The sequence below is a fragment of the Stigmatopora argus genome, chromosome 6 (genome assembly GCF_051989625.1).
Source record: "Stigmatopora argus isolate UIUO_Sarg chromosome 6, RoL_Sarg_1.0, whole genome shotgun sequence".
NCBI lineage: Eukaryota > Metazoa > Chordata > Actinopteri > Syngnathiformes > Syngnathidae > Stigmatopora > Stigmatopora argus.
The window spans coordinates 19,521,739-19,544,811 of NC_135392.1; the positions used below are offsets into that span (position 1 = coordinate 19,521,739).

The following is a 23,073-nucleotide window of genomic DNA, read 5'->3' on the forward strand; positions in this document are numbered from 1 at the left end:
TAACTCCCTTCAAAAAGAGTGTATCAGCCAAAGCACATTCTCTGTCCGTGCCGCACATACCTAAAACTCATTACCAATTAACATACTCCCGTCTCTGAACCTCTTCGCCAATCATCTTAAAGCCTGGCTGTTGGACGAACAAAATTACCATAAGTCGGCATTACGAGACAAAAAATGCAAAAAATCATACCGACACTTGACTGAGTTTGGGGGGGCGCAGATATCCACAGATTTGGTACCGAAGTTAGAAAAACAACAAGGCTACTTTTCAAAGCTACGGGAAGCTCAGCAAGCAGCAATTAGGTCTAGTTTTTTTCCTCCACAAAATCGCAAAGATTTGTAAGCCATTTTCAGATGGCAACTTTGTTAAACAGTGCTTAGTGGATTCTGTGGCGCTAGTATAACAAGACATTGTGATACTGCCATAGAAAGTTAAAACAAAAAGCATTGTACAGTAATCCCTCGAATATCGCGGGTAATATAGACCAGACATGGTAAAAAAACGCGAAGTAGGATCACCCCTATTATTACTACATAACATACATATGAACAGTGGTCAAAAGTACATTAAAGAATCTTGAAACATGGAGAGTTGTTTTCGACTTCGAGTCTGTCGAAGGCACTCGGGCACAGCTTCCTCCAAGCATAAATTCAAGCAGACAACGACGAACGGTGGTCGAACGGAGATAAGAGAATCTTGAAACATGGAGTTTTTGTTGTGAGACACCCAATGAGAGCCCAGTAGAGTTTAGTGAATGTGTCAAACAAGAAGCAATGCATCTGCAAAAATTTCAAAATAAAATAAAGGATACAGCAAATGTAATGACATTTTCGTAAATTGTATCTTGTTTTCGTATCTTGAGGCACTCATTTACATCTCAAAAGCTTTTGGAACCTGAAAATTTCGTACCTAGAAGCATTCGTAAGTAGAGGTATGACTGTATTTTTATTTATTCGCAGCATACAGATCTCTCACCAAAACACGCGTGGATCTCCAGAGAGGAAGAGCGTTCACTTCCCCTGTCTCCCTCTTAACCGCACGGTAGAATCCATAAACATTAACATGGTTTCTAGTGAATTATGTACAAAAGAATGCCACAGTGGCAGCCCGGCTGAGTGGGTGGCGCGTTGGTCCACCTGTGTGGAGTTTGCATGTTATCCTCGGCCTGCGTGGGTTTCCTCCAGGTACTCCAGTTTCCTCCTACATTCCAAAAACATCCATCATAGGCTGATTGGACACTCTAAATTGCCCCTAGGTATGGGTGAGTGTGCATGGTTTTCCGTCTCCTTGTGCCCTGAGATCGGTTGGCCACCAATTCAGGCTGTCCCCCGCCTTTGGCCCGGAGTCAGCTGGGAGAGGCTCCAGCACCACCCTGCGACGCTAATGAGGATAAATAAAGCGGTTCAGAAAATGAATGAATGAATGAATGAATGAATGAATGAATGAATAAATGAATAAAAAATGCCACAGCTTAGATTCATTTATGCCGCAAAGGTGTGCTATGCCCAAAGCATTTCAATGAACGTCAATATTTAGGAGGCATTTTCAACGGCGATTCAAAATCCAAAGGTAATGTGCGCAATTCTAAATATAATCTGAAGAAACCAGGCAAGACGTCATCCTTCTCGGTCATTCTTCTACGGTGAAATATCGCTTCTTCAGCGCTAAGTGCTCTCTAATTCAGTGCCGAAGAAGAAGGGGAGCCCTGATTTACACCATTTTTTTTAATCCCGTCTTCTACTTGCGAGTTTCAGCGTGGATTTTGACATTTTTATGGATTGTTTTTTTAATACTAAAGATAAAAAATGCGATGTACTGAAGCCGCAAAGCGGTGAAGGATCACAGTATTGCTAATACTGCTCAAATATAGTTAAGTGTTGCACAATAACCATTGTTTTGCATAAATATAACTGAATACAATTTTCTGGGCAAAACAACTGCATTCTCTCATTATCTAACAATGACACAAAGGCTTGTAAGCTTCTGTAATAATGATATAATTGATTTTTTTTCATCATAGAAATAGAATCGATAACCGGAGTAAATTTCAAACTTTTGGCCTCTCACTGCTACCCTGACTGGGATGGCTCTGGCGTCCAACTGTAGCAAGCAGTTTTTGGGGTCGGGCTGGTGCCATTGTCACCTGTATGACCTGGTGGTCACTACCCTGCACAAGCTAACTCTCGTCCACCTACAGCAGGTTAACCTCGGTTCTGGCATCATGGAGATGAAGCTTCCAGATAGTGAATGGGAGGCCCAAAATGTGTTGGAAGATTAAAAAAAACATACGGGATGGTGGTCCGGTTGCTAAGTGGTTAGCACGTCGGCCTCACTGCTCTATGGTCAAGGGTTCGATACAAGGTCCAGACCTTCCTGTGTGGAGTTTGCATGTTCTCCTCGGGCTTGTGTGGTACTCCAATTTCCTCCCACATTCCAAAAAGATCCATCGTAGGCTGATTAGACACTCTAAATTGCCCCTAGGTATGGGTATGAGCGTGAATGGTTGTCCCTCTCTTTGTGCACTGTGATTGGATGGCTACCAATTCAGGGTGTCCCCTGCCTCTGGCCCCGGAGACAGCTGGGATTGGCTCCAGCAACCCCCGCGACCCTAATGAGGATAAAGCGGTTCAGAAAATGAATGTATAAAAATACTGTATACTGGTGTATTTACGTTATGTTTTATTTCTTTTTATGTTTTGCAATTTGGATTGTTTTCTCGGATCCTGGACCATAAGTTTTCACATAAAAGCTTTTCGTAACCTGAATAATTCAGCATTTGTAAGCATACCACTGTACTTCAGTTTCCTTCCACAAGGACATGCATTCAAGGCTGATTCAACACACCAGATGTACAGTGGTACCTCGACCTACGATCAGCTCTACCTACGAGATGCTCGAGATACGATGAAAATTTCGATCGAATAATTCGCCCTAGATACGATCAAGATTTCGAGATGTAACCAAGCCAGGTGGCCATGGCACTGTCTTGCCGCATCTCGTTCCTGTGTAAAATATATCTACGAGCACGGGGCGGAGCTTTGCATTTCCCCCCGTTTTTTCCCACGTTGGTCAATGCAACTACATTTACATACAAAGTAAACAACAATAGATCGGCAGAGTTTTGCAAAGAAAAGGCGACCGTTGACAATCAACATTAAGCGCGAAATAATTGAAAAATATGAGAGTGGTGTATGTGTCACCGAGCTTGCTCGTCAATACGAGAAGAATATGTCAACCATATCCATCATCCTTAAGCAGAAGGACGCAATTAAGGAGAAGAGGCCTTCCAAAGGACTAACTATAATTTCCCACGGGCGCAGTGACATTCATGAGGAGATGGAGAGCCTTCTTTTATTGTGGATAAAAGATAGTTCCAATCAGAAAGCCGCGGTGGAATTTATCAAGAGATTTCCCTCAAATACCACCCAGGAAAGTTACAACGAAGTGGCAAGTTTTCAGATTTTGTAGAAAAAAGGCACCCTAACAAGCTGGCAAGTGGTCGTGCGTTATCGTATTGTGATGACATTTGTGCGCGTCATTTTCGAAATATTTTGAAGGGAAGGCAAGAACAAACAACTCTTGTTGCATTCGTTTTGAAGACTCCGGCAGTTTAGTACTATTAAACCACTCGTTATTTATTACTTTGTCAATATATGGCGAATTAGAACAAATAAAAATGTTTTTCCAATCCAATATCCTGTTTTTGGTGTTTTTTCAGAGGGTTGGAACGAATTTATTTGTTTTTAGTTCATTTCAATGGGAAACGTTCGCTCTAGTTAACGAGAAGCTCGACATACGAACTCAGTCCCGGAACGGATTAAGATCGTATGTCGAGGTACCACTGTATAAGGGTAATCGTGAAGGTTTTTTTTCTAATGACCTTTGTATGTTGTTGTTTATGAATAAAGCCGGGATCCGCAATAGTATAATAATTAGGTTGTTAAAAAATCGGTGATCAGCCAGAAAATTTCACTTTGATATAGTTTATCTTCAGATGTTGATAACATTGATAAATTTCCCCAAACAGGAACGCAGACAGCTTTCGATTTAGCTCCAGATTTGGAAAAAAACAATGAACCAACGGAAAGCAGCCCGTTATTTTCAGCATATGTACATTAAAACTATATTTATTCAACTTACACTGCCGTATATTTTTGTAGCAAGTATGACATTCATTTTTAATCTCATCCATACACAAATCTAATAAGGACTTAAGTGTGATGTAGACAAATGCAACAGTCCATTTTTTAAGTCCTATTTTTCTGTGATTATGAATAATATAAAGAGATTGTCTGTTTAATTGCATTCTTTAGGTCTTCCTGGGACCAAAGGGTGAGGTGGAGGAATACTCCATTATCTCCATTCAGCAGAACACTGTCATCAGTTCAGACCTTTTCCTGGATAAAGATGAGCAGCATCTTTTCATTATGACTCATAACATGGTAAATACTCAAGTAAATGCCATATTCAATGCCGTGTTTTCTGAGCTCCCTTGCTTTAAAAAATATATATATATACAAACTAAACCTAAACAGACAATAACCAAGACAGAAGCTGGTAAGGGAACACAATAGCAAAAGAAACAATTTCTTATTTCAACATGCTGCATAATTCTCTTTTTACATCGAATCACTCACACACTGCCTGATCCTGTACTTTTTGTTATGCCATTGTTTTTTTAAGAACGCTGATTAACGGTCGGTAGTCTTTCTTTGCTATTGTAAGCATTCCCACAAGAATATATGCCACCTTTTTCCAACTGAGGGCCATGGGTTCAGATTTGGAGGTGCTGATTTTCATCCCAACCGCTTCACACTCTGTTGTGAATCATTCCAGTCAGAGTTGGAGATCACAGCCTGATGAAGCCAACAGAAGCAGATCATCTGCAAAAAGCAGAAATGCAATAGTGAGGGTACAAAACCGGACCCCTTCAGCACCACAGCTTCGTCTAGACATTTTGTCCATACAAGTGATGAACAAAATCGGTGACATCGGATCCGACTTCCTGCCGACTACATGGAACAGACTCTGACACTAGTCATAGAGGGACCGGACCCCACATATCAGAGATTCCGGTACCCCTTACTCCCAGTGGACCCCCACAAGACTTCCCGGGGACAATGTCAAACGCCTTTCACAAAGCACATGTAGGCTGTTTGGGTTAACTTGCATGAGCCCCCAAGAACCCTCCTGAGGGTATTGAGCTGATCCACTGTTCCACAGTCAGGATGAAAAACACATTACGCCTCCTGAATACAAGATTTGAACATCCGGTGGACCCTGCTCTCCTCTACCCCCCAAATCCACTTTGCTGGGGAGGCTGAGAGGTGTAATTCCTCTATAATTGTAAAACATCCTTTGGTCCCCCTTTTTAATAAGGGGAACCACCACCTTGGTCTGCCAATCCGGAAGCACTATCCCCGATGTCCACGCGATGAAGAGGCGATTCAACCAAGGCAACCCCACAACATCCAGACCCTTTAGACAGATCCTCTGGACAGATCTCATCCACCCCCGGGGCCTTGCCACCGAGGATCTTTTTAACCATCTCAGTGACATCAACCCCAAAGATCGGAGAATACGCCCAAGCGTCCCCACGCTCTGTTTCCTCATTGGAAGGTGTGTCACTCTATGCATGGCCTTTCTGTCTGCTGCCTTGCTTCCAGCGTACCACACCGTAATGCAGTATGCCAGGATGCTCTCCACAGTGGCTCTATAGAAGAGAAAGAAAAATAGAGAAAGACAATGAGAGAGAGAGACAGACAGAGAGAGAGAGAGGCAGAGAGAGAGACACAGAGAGAGAGAGAGACACAGAGAGAGACAGAGACACAAAGACAGAAAGAGAGAGTCAGAGAAACAGAGAGGGAGGGAGAGAGAGACAGAGGGAGGGAAAGACAGAGAGCAAAGCAGAGAGACAGAGAGGGTCAGAAAGAGTGAGAGACTTAGACAGAGAGAGTGAGGGACAGAGACAGAGAAAGAGAGAGACACAGAGAGAGACAAAGAGAGGTAAGGAGAGAGATAAAGAGAGAGATAAAGAGAGAGAGATAAAAAGAGAGAGATAAAGAGAAAGAGAAATAGAGATAAAGAGAGATAGAGATAAAGAGAAAGAGAAATAGAGATAAAGAGAGAGAGATAAAGAGAAAGAGAAATAGAGATAAAGAGAGAGACAGAGAGAGAAACAGACAGAAAGAGAGAGGCAGACAGAGAGAAAAAAAGACAGAAAGAGAGAGACAGACAGAGAGAGACAGCGAGAGAGAGTCAGAGAGAGAGAGAGAGAGAGACACACAAAGACAGAAAGAGAGAGTCAGAGAAAGAGAGACAGCGAGGGAGAGAGAGACAGAGGGAGGGAAAGACAGAGAGCAAAGCAGAGAGACCGAGAGGGTCAGAAAGAGTGAGAGACTTAGACAGAGAGAGTGAGGGACAGAGAGAGAGAGAGAGCGAGAGAAAGAAAGAGAGAAAGACAGACAGAGAGATACAGAAAGAGAGACAAACAGAGAGAGAGACAGAAAAAGACAGAGACATAGAGATACAGAAAGAGAGACAAACAGAGAGAGAGACAGAAAAAGACAGAGACAGAGATACAGAAAGAGAGACGTAGAGAGACAAACAGAGAGAGAGACAGAGAGAGACAAACAGAGAGAGAGACAGAGACAGAGAGAGAGAAAGAGACAGACAGACACAGAGGGACACAGACAGAGAGACAGTAAGAGAGAGTTGGACAGAGATAAAGAGACTGACAGAGAGACTGATAGAGAGAGACTGACAGAGAGACTGATAGAGAGAGACTGACAGAGAGACAGACAGAGAGAGAGACAGACAGAGAGAGGGAGTGAGAGAGAGCTAGAGTGACAGCTAGGGAGAGATCGAGAGAAAGAGAGAGAGCATGCAAGAGAGACAGACAGACAGAGTGAGAAAGAGTCAGAGAGAGAGAGACAGAAAGAGAGGGAGAGAGAGAGACCTCTCACCCATTGTCTTTCCCTTAATTTTGCACTGATTAATGCAAAAAATGCAACCTGCATGGCCGGTGCTCATAGATATCTTTACGCGAGGGAGCTGCGGGGAGAAAGACAGAGCGATGCTGTTCTCAAAAGCAGCCTTTCGCGTACTTGGCCACCCGATCGGCCGCAGCGGGAACCATCTTGTATGCGCGTGTCTCAAATTTGTCTCGTATCTCAAAGCAAACATTTGCTCGGAATTTTCCTCGTATCTCAAATTACTTGTATGTTGGTACACTCGTATGTCAAGGTATTACTGTACTGGCAGTGTGACATTCTTCGAAAGTAACTCCTGTCATGGATGTGCGTCAGAACAGACGTGTCTTTGACTTCCTCCATGCAGAAAAAAATCCTGTGGAACCTTTATAAACCCAGTCCACTGTATGTTAGTACAGCTCCGAGATGGTTTTGTCAATTTAAGAGTGGCGACAAATATTTGAATGATGAAGCACACTCAGGACGCTCATGCACTGCAACTATATCAGAAAACTCTGTGTGTCTCGAACAAATCACCTGCGCTGATCAGCCAATAACTGTAATTGAATGTGTGTAGAGTTGAATGTGGGTGTCTTTGTGTCACTGGAAACAATGTTATCTCAAGGATACAGCAAAGTCTGTGGACAAGAAGAACCACAAATGGGATGTCAGTCAAGACTTTTTGGTACTAAGCCGAAGGTGACGGATTCTCTTGCCACATCATCACTGGTGATGAGATATGGTGTCACCACTACGAGGCGGAGTCCAAAAATATGACTGAATAGCACCGTTCCCGAGCAAAAGAGTTCAAGACGCAGACATCCGCTGATCAGTGAGGATGATTTGGTTGAGGTGCACAGTGTTTAATGGGGTGATGAGTGTGCATGAACATCCAGAGCGTACTTAGTCTCTCACAATCAGCAATCAACAAACCCATCTTCTATCTGTTTTGACCTCAAGTGAATCTGCTTCGTAAACGTTAAACAGGCACCTGAATCTTGATCATTTCCATTTTTTTCTGCAAGGAGCATTCAGAGACGCAACTCTGCTTCCTACACATGTCCCTGACTGCGGTTGTTTTCTTAGTCTTACACTGTCAATATCTGCAAAAGAGAGATGAAACTGCAAGCTCATTAATGTCAATAAAGGCCAGTCATTGTAAGATTGCAATTTGCATCCCCCTCTGAGGTAATCAGTGTAATAAAAACATTAAAATAAAAAAACCAGAATGCATTACTTTTCGTACTTATTTTTGAGAAAAGAAAATATTATTACTGTAAAGCAGGGGTCTCGAACTCAATTTACCTGGGGGCCGCTAGAGGCCGAGTCTGGGTGAGACTGGGCCGCATCAGGATTTCCACAAGAAAAGCACTGATAAAACTTTCCAACGTGATCAAATATCTTTATTTTTTAACAAAAAATAATGAATTAAATAAATTAACTTAAAGATGAATAAAAAATAAATCAATCAGTAATATAAAACCAAATAATACTAATGAGCATACATCAGATATACACTGGCTGGCTAAGTAGAGAAAATGAATTATTTTTATTCCGTTTCAAATGTCTGTATTAACAGCTCTTTAACCTTTAACTTTCTGAACTTGAATGGAACATTGAACATGAAATATTCTGAACACGGCTTCTTTTGCCTACTCCTTGCTGCTAGAGACCTGGCAGCGCTTCTTCTCACATAGTCACATTTGGCTTGAGGGAGGAAGCAGTGGAGACCCTCAGTAGAGCTTGAAGATGCTCATCAGTAAGTCTGGACCTGTACTTGGACTTATTGAAGTTCAAGGTGGAGAAGAGCTTCTCACACAAGTATGTGCTCCCAAAAAGGCACATGGTCCGCTTGAACCTTCGGGAAAGTTCAGGGAAGCTGGGGGTCAACTCTCTCAAAAATTGCCCAAGCTTGTCTGCTTCTCCACTCACCTCCCTGAACTTGGCTTTGAGTGCAGAGTTGCACTGCAGGTCAATGAGCTCCATTTGAAGCTCAGGAGGGGCATCTTGCACATCAAAGGAGAAGGGGTCCGCAAAAATTTGAAATGTGGCTTTGTGTGTCTTGAAGTCTGCAAATCTGTGATCAAATTCCTCCTGTAGCTTCGAAATGGCCTCAACATACTTCTCACCACTGAATGGTGTGCCTGCATCCACGAGAGCCTTGCATGCTGGGAAATGGCAAAGGTTTGTCTGAGAGAGCTGGGCTTTCCATAACACAAGTTTAGTGCAGAATGCTCTCACGTTGTCATAGGCAGCACTGACAAGTTGCCCCTGGCCTTGTAGCTTCTTGTTCAGTACATTAAGCTCATGTGTGATATCAACAAGAAAAGCCAAGTCCATGAGCCATTTGGGATCACTTAGCACAGGATCAATCAACTCACAAACGGCGTAGCTAGCTTTGACTGCTGCATTACTGTCTTTGGTAGCCTTCTTGAAGAGATCCTGTTGCCTCAGAAGACGTGTTTTAAGACTGGCAACCTGGTTGGCTCTCTCATCTCCCTGGTATTTTTCGTACTCCTCAGCATGTCTCATAGTACAATTAAGTTTCAAATTGTATTCCTTGTGCACCGCAACTTTTTCAGTGTAAATGAGACACGTCGGGGTGCCCCTGTGTTCAACAAAGAAATATTGCACTCCCCAGTGTGAGCGACATCATCGGTACTTGGATGATTCGCCTAAAGACGTTTCGCCGACGGACGTTTGACAGACGGGCAGGTCGCCGAATGGACGTTCCACCGAACGTTCATTCGGCCGAACGGAGGTTTCGCCGAAACGGGATTCGAATGCTCGCCCCGCCGGATCGTGTGTGTACAAGTTTTTCAACCTCGGCCCGCGGGCCATATACGGCCCGTTAGGATTTTTAATCCGGCCCGCCGCCGGTGTTGTCCAAATTATAGTAAAAATCAATGTTCGTCTACCATCAATGGCAGTCCGGGAATAAGCACTCTTGGGCAGGCAGATGTAGCAGAACCGAGCCGTAAAATGACAGCAATCGGGTCAAATCCATCCTAAAACAGCATTTAATGATTAAATACAAATACTGGATGATATCGCGATGGAGGCAAAAAAACGTCTATAGACGTCCATTCGCCAAACGGCTCAAAATGCTCTCAAATTCGGTCAAATCCAGCTGAAAACCGCGTTTAATGATTAAATACAAATACTAGTATTTGTATTTAATCATTAAACTAACAAATACTAGTACGACCTGTCCGTCTGTCAAACGTCCGTCGGCGAAACGTCTTTAGGCGAATCATCCGGTCACGACATCATCATTGCTCGCTATCGGCACACCAGTATCACACCTGCCACAAGCAGGTGCATGTCAATGTTCCCTCTAATTTTTCATGTAAAACATGCTGTAAAACAAGAAAAACATGAGTGGACAGAGCTACTGCCACTTGCTGCCACTTAAACGGCGCCATCATGGGGAAAGGGGTAAAAAAAAAAAAAAAAAAATATTTAAAAAAAAAAAATCGATCTTTCATATTAAGACGGGGGCCGCAAATTATCGTCCCGCGGGCCGCAGTTGGCCCGCGGGCCGCAAGTTTGAGACCCCTGCTGTAAAGCATTTGTTGAAGAAAGACACCAGAGCAGTCTGGCACTTCAGCGATATGACGCATATTTAACATCTCTCATATGGGCATCTGGAGCCGATGCATTGAGCAATGACCTTATTCGGAGACGTTTATCAGAAGCTGGAATTCAGGTGGCCGTGATCAGGGAGGGACCTTGTGCGACAACTTGGCATCAACAGGCCTCTCTCTCAACATTCTTTTAGTCACGTACGGATAAACTTTGACAGCAAGAATATTTTCACAATATTTCCCCATTTTGTGGTTTCAACCACAAACACCATTGATTAGCAAAATTCATTGATTCACAAATTCATGCAGCGCAAATCCCCACACAACCCCCAGAACGGTTTGTTGGAAGGGTGGTTAGCGGGTCGCCCTCACAGCTCTGGGGTCCTGGTTTCAAATCCAGGTCGGTCCCCCCTGTGTGGAGTTTGCATGTTCTCCCCGGGCCTGCATGGGTTTTCATCCGGATACTCCGGGGACTCTTTGTACGGCAACGCGCTCGTAACATAACAGAAACAAATTTAAATGAACTTGGATTACGGTGCAGACACACTCAAAAATAAGTTTAATCTAACCTTACGCTAAACTTAATTCTAATTTTGTTTTAATTTTTTTATATCTTTCTTCTCCTGGCCGGGTTGGCTCTATTTGCCCCGCCACCACCCTGACTTTCAGTTGCAGCTAATAGGAACCTATCGAGGGTTGTTTGCTTTTGTATTCCCTTCAAAATATTCCGAAAATGATGCACACAAATGTCCTCACAATAGGATAACGCACGACCACTTGCCAAAGAGAAGTAGTATATACGACATTTGCACTGACTAACAGAAAAAAAAAACACTGAAAAAATGCAACGCTCCGCCCAGTGCTCGCAGAGACATTACACGAGGGAGTTGCGACCACAGAGACATTACACGAGGGAGTTGCGTGGCGAGAAACAGTGCCCATGATGTTCTTATGAGCAGCCTCTCGCGTCCGCTGTCTGCTCGTATATCAAAATTTGTCTCGTATCTCAAGATAAATATTTGCTCACAATTTTACTCGTATCTCAAATTGCTCGTATGTTGGGGCACTCGTATATCGAGGTACCACTGTACTGCATGAATCAAAAGCACATTATAAGGGTCAATATCATAAGGAAGTTAATATGCCTGTCTTTGTAAATGGAAAATATCAAATTATTCAATTTGAAAAAAGAAATAAGTCTATCTTGATGAGAACCCGATGCTTTTTAATGACAAATTACAATTTTCTTACCAGAAGTTTAAGATGTCGTGGAAGCCGTATTGCTTCTAATGTCAAAATATCTCAATTCTTTCGATGGTTCATATTACTCCAATAGTTGTCACTTTAGAACAAGAAATAAAACGAAAAAAAATCAAGGTGGAATTTTGTTTAATTTCAAAATCAAGGCTACTTGCATCTGGCGAAAAAAATTTAGCCGGCAGCGCCCCGACCTCACTAAAATGGCCGTGCCCCAACCTCGCTAAGATGCCCGTGCCCTGACATCGCTAAGATGGCTGCGCCCCAACCTCAATAATATGGCCGTGCCCTGAGCGAGCAGTGACAGGAACGTTTCACGTTTTATGCAAGACACTTTTTTTTCATGAAGTTCATTCATAGACATCAAAATAAATTTTGTTTCGCGTTTTATCTGTTTATCTTTTCTCTATTTTGAAATAAATGACCGTATCCGCCACATTCGCTTGCGCCATTTTGGCGTGACGTCATAGTGCCACGCTGGCGTCAACATGCAGTTCCGTGCATGTCGTTTATTTATGTGCATATAAACCGTACCCTCGATTCAGTCATCCTTTTTTTTGTCCCACAAAAGCGGCTCATATGCGAGTAAATACGGTACTCCGGAATTTCCAGAGTCTACCCAGAAAGGCAACGCAAACTTTGGGACCTCGGACAACCTCCCTGAACTCTGAAAATCCCCAAAAATGTAACTTACATTTTTTTGAAGCACCCATTTCGAAAAAGTACCAAATTTTCAATACAAATGCCTCGAAATTCACACCATCGCTATGGCTTCTGCATCTTCCACATTTGATTCAACTGTAAACCAGATGAATTTGGTAACACGGGTGCATTGCGAATCATCCGAGTTGCAAGCTCTGACAAATGATTCGTCTTGTGCGACTTCAGTGTGGCAATCAATTTGGAATCAATTGCATAGGTAGCTTCCATCGCTTTAACATTTTCGTTTTTGTTTTTTTTCATAAAAAAACTGAAACTTGAAACAAAACCTATCATTTCCGGGATTTTTCTAACGGACGTTCAAGTAGGAGTACACGGCACTTATCAATATGCCTCCTCGGAATAAGCGCAAAATTGATTGCAATTCAGATGAAACTTTTAAGAAATCCAGACTATTAGTGAATTTCTCCGGTCAGAGAGTGAGACAAAGGCACACAGATGATTGATCAGCTTTCTTTATATGAGTTTCAAGCAATTGACAGTGCACGATATTCTTCTCCATGAACGCATCAATGTCAACTTTTTTCGAACCTTCGCGGTACTCCAAAACTACAACTCTAGGACCCCCAAGCTGTTCGCCTAAGTGCCTAAACAACATAGCAAGAAAAACTTAGGTGCCTGAATTAAAAGAAACAATATAACCTGCCTTTTAATGAAAACACAACAGGAAAACATGGGAAATTTATAACACAGACACTTGCAGAACTTTATTGCTTCTTATTCGACAAAATATCCCATGTTGACGTTGTCTCCAAAAGGACCGACATTTGCACAATGCACAACATGCAAGTGCGGGTAAAGAACGAGCTCAAAAACCTATATTAATGTTGTGGAAATTTTAACTTGCCAATAAATAATCAACAAATTATACTTTGTTCACTTTTTTATACTTATTTTCATTGTGCTGTACTTTTTCAATAGTTTGCGAAAACACAATATTTCAATTGATGTAAAAACATGATAATAACAGTTTGATTTAAATTCTCCTGCGCTTATCTTTTTTTTCATTTTATATCGATTTTGTGTGAAACGCATTCACTCCGGAAATACTCTGTAAATAGGACAAGGGTACTCGTGAAATGCGGTCAATGGAGGTTTGCAGGTCTGATACTTATACATGCTTAAACTCTCTGCACTTAATTTTAGAATGGAACGAATCATAAGGTGAAATCGGTCAGGACCTTCGTCACTGAAACCCCAGCAAACACCGTTCTTATTGTTTTTGTCAAGTGAAATGCATCATTGTCACTCGATGCTTGGTCAGCACTTCTCCTCAGTTCAATCAACAACAGGAACCTCTTAGATGATCATAGCAGGGTAGTCCTAATGGCGGCTGTTGTTGTCCGCCACTGCTGTCATGACGATGGCCCACATCTTCCTTACAAGGAAGAGATGTCTGCGCATAGGGCCTCTCAGTAGGGGAAAGCAGTGCTTTGCAGTGCCGATGTTCATACTGATCAGTTAAAACAGGTGATCCAGCGGGAAAAGTTAGGGGCGGTTCCTCTGCATTTGATCGATGAAACAAACATCTGTCACGACTCTCTGCCTCAATTCCTATCCATTCATACTAGTCTAGCCACTGGTTGCTGCAATTTCAAGAACTGCTTATGCATATATTTGACATTTTGCATTGTAATCACGCTTACAGGATTTGCTGAGATCGTTTACTGTTTAAGCAATACAGCCATCTTGTGAAAACAGGACCCTTATTGTTGAAGGAATATAAACAAAGCAGACCTGGAAAATTAAAATTTTCTACTTCTAATATTTAACTTCTAAAGTTCCCAGGAACATTTTTCTTTCACGAATTAAAATCCAACTAAAATTAAAATACATGGTGTTGACTAAACACTATCACGTCCCTCCTTTTAGCCTTGTTTCCTGAAAAACACAGGGGTAAAGTAATTTCTTGCTACCACTTTACTATCTACATGTTGTGCATCCAACCACAAATAGTTATTGTATGTAGATTGACAATCAAATCCAATTTATCATATTCTAACTTCCATCACTGTTATAAAATAAAAAGTCAATTTAGCAGCTTTCTTATTTCACTTTTGACACTTTCACTATGTTCACAAATTAGTTAATTGCTTGCTCCATCCTAGTGGAGAGAGTTGGTCTTTTTCTAACTTTTTATTTTCAATGAATATCTTTAATTAGAGACAAATCTTATCACTTTCAAGTCCAGTAAACTTTACTTTAAATGCCTCATTAATGGGCGGCCCGGAGGCTGAGTGGTTAGCGCGTCGGCTTCACAGCTCTGGAACTCTGGGGTTCTGGGTTCAAATCCAGGTCGGTCCAACTGTGTGGAGTTTGCATAATTTCCTGCCTGCGTGGGTTCCCCTGGGATCTCCGTTTTTCTCTTACATTCCAAAAACATGCATGGTAGGCTGATTGGACACGCTACTGCACCTTCGCGCCGACACTGGCGCTCCGCACCTTCACGCCGACACCGGCGCCCCGCACCTTCGCGCCGACACTGGCGCCCCGCTCTCCAGTGCCCAGTGACGGCAATCCTCTTTTGGGCCTGGCGACGGCGATTTTCCTGGCGAGGGAATCGGGCTTTGAAAATTTTTAAATGTTATGATGATGAATTACCGTATTTTCTCGATTATAACACGCAGATTTTTGCTATATAATTAATTCCAATAGATGGGGTGCGTGTTATAATCAATAACTAAAATAAATTACAAATTTTCGATCGAAAAAAGCATTGTCAAACTCACTTTGACGCACGGACATTGTGCAATTTCCAACTTTGAATTCAAAATACACGCATATTAAAGATCGTCAAGCCTCACAAACATCACAATCCTGCATTAATAAGCTGCAAAGTAGAATGGCGATAGAGACAAATGGTCAACGCCAATATTTTTCCTGTAACAGCATAAAAACACCATGAACTTACCGTCAGTAGTGCAAAATGGAAGCGTCCATTTTGTATTGCATTCCAGCTCGCTGATTGGGTGATTTTCGGAGCCTGCCGCGCTCGGTACGATTATAAATTTTCGGTTTTACGTCATCTCGTAAAGCCGATCGAAAATCGGAAAGCCGAGACCACCACTGCCCCCCTCTAGCCTCGTACTCGTCTCAGTTCACCCTCTCTCAGTTCACCCTCTCTCAGTTCAGTTTTGGACATTGTACAAGCACATGGCATCAAAACGAGCAAGTTATACCGCAGCGTTCAAAAGAAAAGTCATCAAAGTGGCAGAGGAATTGGGCAACAGAGAAGCTGGAAGAAAATTCGATATTAGTGAAGCTAACATCCGTGGTTGGAGGAAGAAGAAAGAGTCATTATTGAAAGAAAAAGCAACAGCAAAAGCATCAGGACGTGGAAGAAAAGCAATGTTCCCAGAGTTAGAGAAAGAACTTCTTAAAACGATTGCTGAGAGAAGAGCTGCAGGGTGTGCCATCAACACAGTCGAGCTGCGTATCCTCGCCCTGAAAATCATGAAAAAAACCAACAAGGATTCCGGCTTCAAATCGTCTGCATGTTGGTGCTATAAGTTTATGCAACGGCACGACCTATCTGTAAGAAAGAGAACGTCAATTGCCCAAAGGATGCCGGAGGACTACGGGAAATTTTAGGTGCGCACTATATTTGATTACTGCGTTTTTCCAGATGTTTTTGGCCCAAAATTACCTGCGTGTTATTTTCGAGTGCGCGTTAAATTCGAGAAAATACGGTAGACTTTAAGGATTTATTTGAGAATTATGTTCATACTGGTAGTTTGGTTTCTGTACCATATGTTTTGAATCAATGTTTTCTCATGGCGAGATGTGTTCAGCATTTGCCAGTTACCAGTACCAGTGCAATCCTTGGTGTGAGCTGAGAAAAAGTGAGAAAAATGTATACCAATTCTTAGTCACAAATTATGGGTGTACGTTATACAGGGGTGCACGTTTTACCCGAATAAATACAGTAGCTCAGCCACTTGGCTTACCAATGATATTACTTGTGTTAAGCAAGGCAAAAAATGTGGGGATGCTTAGATGCTTTTCTATATCTGAAATGAAATGTTTCTTCTCTTACCAGCTGCAAAAGAGACCAGTTGCTGAATGCAGTCAACACCTTGAGTGTCACTCGTGTCTACAGGCCCATGATCCTTACTGTGGCTGGTGTGTTTTGGAGGGAAGGTGAGATACATTTCAGCAGACTTGCTGAATAATTTTGAAGAATTAAGCTTTCCAAACAGTGTTTTTGTGGCATCACTTTTGATTTTTGACTTCGTCTCGAAAATAGCTTTAATCTCAATCATATTTTAGTCATTTCACAATATGTTAAAATTTGTCTAGTTTTCATCCACCTTTGGTCGACAAATTCTCTTTGTTTTAATCAAAAAAAAAAAATCGTATATATATACATATATATATATATATATATATATATATATCTATATATATATATATATATCTATATATATATATATATATATATATATAGAGATATAGAGAGATATATATATATATATATATATATATATATATATATATATATATATATATATATATATATATATATATATATATATCATCATAGGCGCCATTCAAGCGGCAGCCAGTTGCAGTAGTCCCCTAAGTTCTCACTCGTATTCTGTGTTTTTACAGCTTTTTCACAGCTTTTTTATCCTTTATTTTTACGTTTTATTGTCTCTTAATAATAATAATAATCGGACATAGACTTTGTCATCATCATTGACTCGACAAAAGCCTAATTGGATTTTACTTGTTACTTTACTTTATATTTTATACTCCATACTTTAATGTTTTACAACTTTACTTTCAAGAATACTTCTAGACTCAAGTTGTGCGAGAGGCAGTCTTTGATCTATTAGTTCAGTTTATCTTTGCAAATTCTGGACATTAAATTTTTGACCCATTCAGCCATGCCTCCGCTGTTTTACACAAAGGATCAGCTGTTAGCGCTACGCAACAGCTGGATACCCCTGGACCTCCCCGCAGAGTTAAAAAGGAAGAGAAGAGGATGCAGAGCTGGACGAAAATGTCAGGAGAGAAAGTGACGCTTCAGACCCAGCATTCCATCTATTATTATGGGGAACGTAAGACCTCTCCCCAATAAGATGGAAGAGCTAACGGCGCTTACCAAACTACAACGACAATATCGGAAAATTTGTATTATGTGCTTCACGGAGACCTGGCTGAATGAACTAACACCAGACTGGTTTTCTTGGATGGTTTTCAGCTGGTGAGGGGGGAGAGAAATGCTGAGGAGAGCGGTAGAAAGAAAGGTGGGGGATTAGCTGTTTATATTAATAGCAGATGGTGTAGCCCGAAAGTGTACCCGTTATCGTAATAACTGCGTATATACCTCCTTCCGCCGATGCGGCAGTTGCTCACGAGCTGCTTCACGCTACTGTGTCGCGTCTGCAGACGTTACACCCCAGTCTCTCCTTCTTATCTCCGGTGATTTTAACCATCCTTCCTTGGCTTCTACTCTCCCCACCTTCACTCAGTATGTGAAGTGCCACACCAGGGAACAAAAAACTCTGGACCTGCTGTATGCCAACACAAAGGAGGCATACAGCTCAGTCCCCCTGCCTCCACTGGGCCGCTCAGACCACAACCTGGTCCATCTGATACCCACCTACATCCCTATGGTGAGGAGAAAAAAAACCTACCACGAGGATCATACAAAGATGGACCGAGAAGACCAGCATGGTACTGAGGGACTGTTTTGAGGCCACTGACTGGGAGGCGCTGTGCAATTCACATGGGAAATACATTAACAGCTTGACCCACTGCATCACAGATTATAATAACTTCTGTGTTGAGAACACTGTACCCTCCAAGAAGTTCCGTTTTTTTCTCCAACAATAAGCCGTGGGTCACCCGGGATTTAAGGGCTCTCCTGAACAAGAAGAAGAGGGCTTTTAGGTCTGGGGAGAATTATAGTCTGAAAATGGTCCAGAAGGAGCTGAAGAGAGAGATAAGGAAGGGAAAGGCCATCTACAAGAGGAAGCTAGAAAACCAACTCCAGAGAGGCAACGCCAAAGAGGTCTGGAGGGGCTTGAGGACCATTTCGGGCCATGGAGGCAACAATGAGAGAGATCCGGAGTCCGGCGACAGGGAGTGGGCCAATGAACTGAATCAGTTCTTTAACAGATTCAGTTTTGCCCCCACTCCCCTGACCCCCCAGACCAGAAGCAACTCTCCCCCTCTTTCTCCTCCTCCTCTCCCTCCCCCGTTTCCACCAGTCTCTGGATTACTGTCGATCAGGTGATAAAACAGCTTAAGAAGATCGAGGCAAGGAAGGCTACCGGTCCAGACGGCCTCAGCTCCAGACTACTGAGAGACTCTGCGGATCAGCTTGGCAAAGTGATTCTGCATATTTTCAACCTCAGCCTCAGTCTGCAGAGGTCCCCACCTTGTGGAAAACTTCCTGTATTGTCCCAGTTCCAAAGACTGTGAACCCCAGGGAGCCAAACCACTTCAGGCCGGTAGCATTAACCTCTCACCTGATCAAGAAAATGGAGAGAATAATAATAATAATAATAATAATAATAATCGGACATAGGCCCCTGTTGTAGTTATCACAACACAAAAAGCCTACTTGTCATCACACGCAGAAACTGCGTGTGACGAAATTGATGGTGCTTCTCCATAAGCTACGTTTACTCGGCAAAAGACCTAAATCTAGTACGGACTTGTAATTGGCATTCTGCTATTGTGGATACAGGTCGCTTACCTCTCGCTTACCTCTCACTGTCTTCCACTTACCTTACTTCAGTCAGCTAGTAGGAGGCAGATCACCACCTAAAACCTCTTTTTATATTACCGCAGAAGGGAATGTATGTTATGTTACCGCGAGTTTAGATGTCTGATGGATGTGGGGAAAAAATTGTCCTTAAGCCTACTTGTCCGTGCTTTGTGGGACCTATAGCGTCTTCCGGAGGGCAGCAGCTGGAACAGATTGTGACCAGGGTGGTAAGGGTCCCCTATGATGTTCTTGGCTCTGCTGAGGTAACGAGGGCTGGCAATGTCTTCCAGTGAGGGCAGAGAGCAGCCGACAATCCTCTGGGCAGTGTTAATCACTTTCTGCACGGCCTTTTTGTCTGCCGCCGTGCTTCCAGCGTACCACACTGTAATGCCGTACGCCAGGATGCTCTCTACAGTGGTTTTATAGAAGGTTATCAGAAGCTTGGTGGCCAAGTTGTTCTTCCTAAGTACCCTGAGGAAATGGAGTCGTTTCTGAGCCTTCTTCACCACTGCCGTGATGTTTGTAGACCATGAGAGCTTATCCGTGACGTGGACCCCCAGGAATTTAAAGGACTGGACCCTGTCTACACATACTCCATTAATGAGGAGTGGGGCCAGATCTGTACCGTGTCTGCGAAAGTCCAGGATTATTTCTTTAGTTTTCGTGGTGTTCAGTGTGAGATTGTTCACCGAGCACCACGAAGACAAATTGTTGACCTCATCTCTGTAAGCCGACTCATCCCCTCCTGAGATGAGTCCGACCACAGTGGTGTCGTCAGCGAATTTGATGATGGCGTTAGACTGGTGGGTGGGTCTACAGTCGTATGTGTACAGGGAGTACAGAAGAGGACTCAGTACACAGCCAGTGCTCAGTGTAATGGAGGAAGAGAGGTGGGGACCAAGTCTAACAGTCTGTGGTCGGTTGGTCAAGAAGTTCTTTATCCAGCAGCAGATTGAAGAGGATAGTCCAAGGTGGGAGAGTTTGTCAGTCAGAATGTCCGGTTTTATGGTGTTGAAGGCTGAGCTATAGTCAATGAAGAGCATCCTCACGTAGTTCCCATGGTGTTCCAGGTGGCTCAGTGCTGTATGAAGAGCAATGGCAATAGCATCGTCAGTGGACCTGTTTGCTCTATAAGCAAACTGGTGAGGGTCAATTGAGGGAGGGATTGTATTCCTGATATGGCGGGCTACCAACTTTTCAAAACACTTCATGATCACAGGCGTGAGGGCAACAGGCCTATAATCATTCATGCTGCCAATGGTTGGCTTTTTGGGGACAGGGATGATGGTGGCAGATTTCAGACAAGATGGAATGATGGATTGTTGCAGGGAACAATTGAAAATGTATGTGAAGACTCCAGCCAGCTGGTCAGCACAGGCTTTGAGCACCTTCCCAGGTACTCCGTCTGGGCCAGCAGCCTTCCTGGTGTTTACAGACCGCATTACCAGTCTCACTTCCTGTTCCCAGAACGTCAGTGTATTGCTGCAGGGTGGTGGTGGGGGTGTTGAGACTGGGTCTGATTTGTCAGTCTCAAAGCGGGCAAAGAAACGGTTCAATTCCTCCGCTAGTGAGGCATCTGCATTTACAGACATATTGTTATTGTAGTTGGTAATATGTCGTATTCCTTGCCACATCTTCTTTGGGTTATTTTCTGTAAAGTGCTCCTCATTTTTTTTGGTATATGCTGCCTTGGCCTTTTTAATGCCTCTTTTCAGCTCAGCTCTGGCAGCTCTATATTTTATCTTGTCCCCTGATCTAAAGGCGGAGTTACGGCATTTGATGAGTGCCTGTGTCTCATTGGTCATCCAGGGTTTTTGGTTAGGAAAAACCCGTATTCGTTTATCTATAGTGACGTTGTCAATGCAGTTTTTTATGTAAGAGAGTACAGAGTCCGTGTAGTCCTGGAGGTTGTCGTGTACAAAAAGTTCCCAGTTGGTGCGGGAAAAACAGTCCTGCAGCCGAGAGAGTGCGTCGCCGGGCCAAGTTTTTATTATCTTTATTTGTGGCGTTGTTTGCCTCCGGAGTGGAGTGTAAGCGGGGGTGAGAGATAGGCAGAGGTGATCTGATCCAGCTAGGTGAGGGAGGGAAGTGGCTTTATAAGCATGTTTGATGTTAGAATAGACATGGTCAAGAGTTTTGTCTCCTCTAGTATTATAATTTACGTATTGAATAAACTTAGGTAAAACAGTCTCTAAACACGCCTTGTTGAAATCACCAGCGACAATAAAAACTCCATCGGGGTGGTCAAGCTGTTGTTTGTTTACAGCCGTTAGCAGGAGGTTAAGTGCCGTTAACGTTAGCATTCGGAGGTATATAGATAGCCGTTGCTATGACGACATTTAGCTCTCTTGGTAGATAATAGGGCCTACACCGTATTGCTAATAACTCTAAATCCGGGGAACAGTGAGTGTCAATAATCTTACTGTCACAACACCATTCATTATGTATATACATGCACAGTCCTCCTCCCTTGCTTTTGCCTGTTAATACTTTTGAACGGTCGTTTCGAAAAAGCGTTCGGCTAGCTAGCGATACCGCAGCGTCGGGGATATGCGGGTGTAGCCACGTTTCTGTGATGATAATAATATTACAGTTTCTAACAAAGCTGTTGGTAGCAATACGAAGTTCCAACTCATCCATTTTGTGGGTGATGGATCGGGCGTTGGTCAAAAGGATACTAGGAAGCGGTGCTCGGTGTGGTTGTTGTTTCAGCTTAGCAGCAAGGCCCGCCCGGCATCCACGCTTCTGTTTTCTGTCCCTTCGCCGCCTTCGACGCGCATTTGGTGGGCTGGCTAGCCACGGAGACCCCGGAGAGTTTGATGAGAAATCAGATGTATCGCATATCCTTCGGATAGTGAGTAAATCCTGGCGACTTTAAGATAACGAACGACACCGAACTGGAGAGCTTAAAGCCGCTGCGTCAGTGTGCGCCGCCATCTTGCATCTCAATCATCCTCAATAACCTCAGCCCCCTGATGAATGCAGAGCTGGACCCTCTGCAGTTTGCCTATCGTCCAGGCATTGGTGTGGAAGATGCTATCACCTAACTGATGGATGCACAGGTCTCTTTCACACCTGGAGAACACAGGGAGCACGGTGAGATTGATGTTTTTTGACCTCTCCAGTGCGTTCAACACCATTCAGCCGGTCCTATTTAGAGGGAAACTGGAAGGGGCTGGAGTAAGGAACCACCTAGCCGCATGGATAATCAACTTCCTCACTGACAGACCACAATAGTGAGACTTCAGGACTGTATCTCTGATGTGGTAGCGTGCAGCACGGGGGCCCCACAAGGCACGGAACTCTCCCTACTCCTCTTCTCCCTCTACACATCAGACTTCAAACATAGTACAGACACCTGCCACCTCCAGAGGTTCTCTGATGACACTGCTATAGTTGGACGAGTGATGGACGGGAACAACCAAGAGTGCAGGGGAGTCATCACAGCCTTTGTTGACTGGTGTAGGCAAAAGCACATCTACATCAACACCAGTAAGACAAAGGAAATGGTAATCGATTTTTGGAGGTATCCTCAACAGACCACTTAGGTGAACATCCAGGGTACAGACATTGAAATCGTGGAGAATTTTAAGTACCTGGGTGTTCACCTCAACAACAAACTAGACTGATCCACAAACATAGATGCCCCTGTATAAAAGAGGCCAGAGCCGCCTCTACCTACTGAGGACACTACAGTCCTTTGGAGTGTGCAGGACACTGCTGAGGACCTTTTACGACACTGTGGTGGCATCTATAGTGTTTTATGCAGTGGTCTGTTGGGGATGCGGGAGGACGGAGATGGACAGGAACAGGCTG

At 43.3% G+C, this 23,073-nt stretch overlaps 1 protein-coding gene across 7 annotated transcripts in view; it reads left to right on the forward strand.

Annotated features, from left to right (window-relative positions):
• Positions 1 to 23,073, forward strand: part of plxnb1b (plexin b1b) — a 219,861-nt gene that overhangs the window by 51,196 nt on the left and 145,592 nt on the right. For all 7 annotated transcript variants that reach the window (XM_077602784.1, XM_077602785.1, XM_077602786.1 and 4 more), the window contains 2 exons: positions 4,315 to 4,443; positions 16,576 to 16,676. In XM_077602784.1, coding sequence (XP_077458910.1) covers positions 4,315 to 4,443; positions 16,576 to 16,676 — 230 coding nt within the window. The remainder of the gene's footprint in view (positions 1 to 4,314; positions 4,444 to 16,575; positions 16,677 to 23,073) is intronic.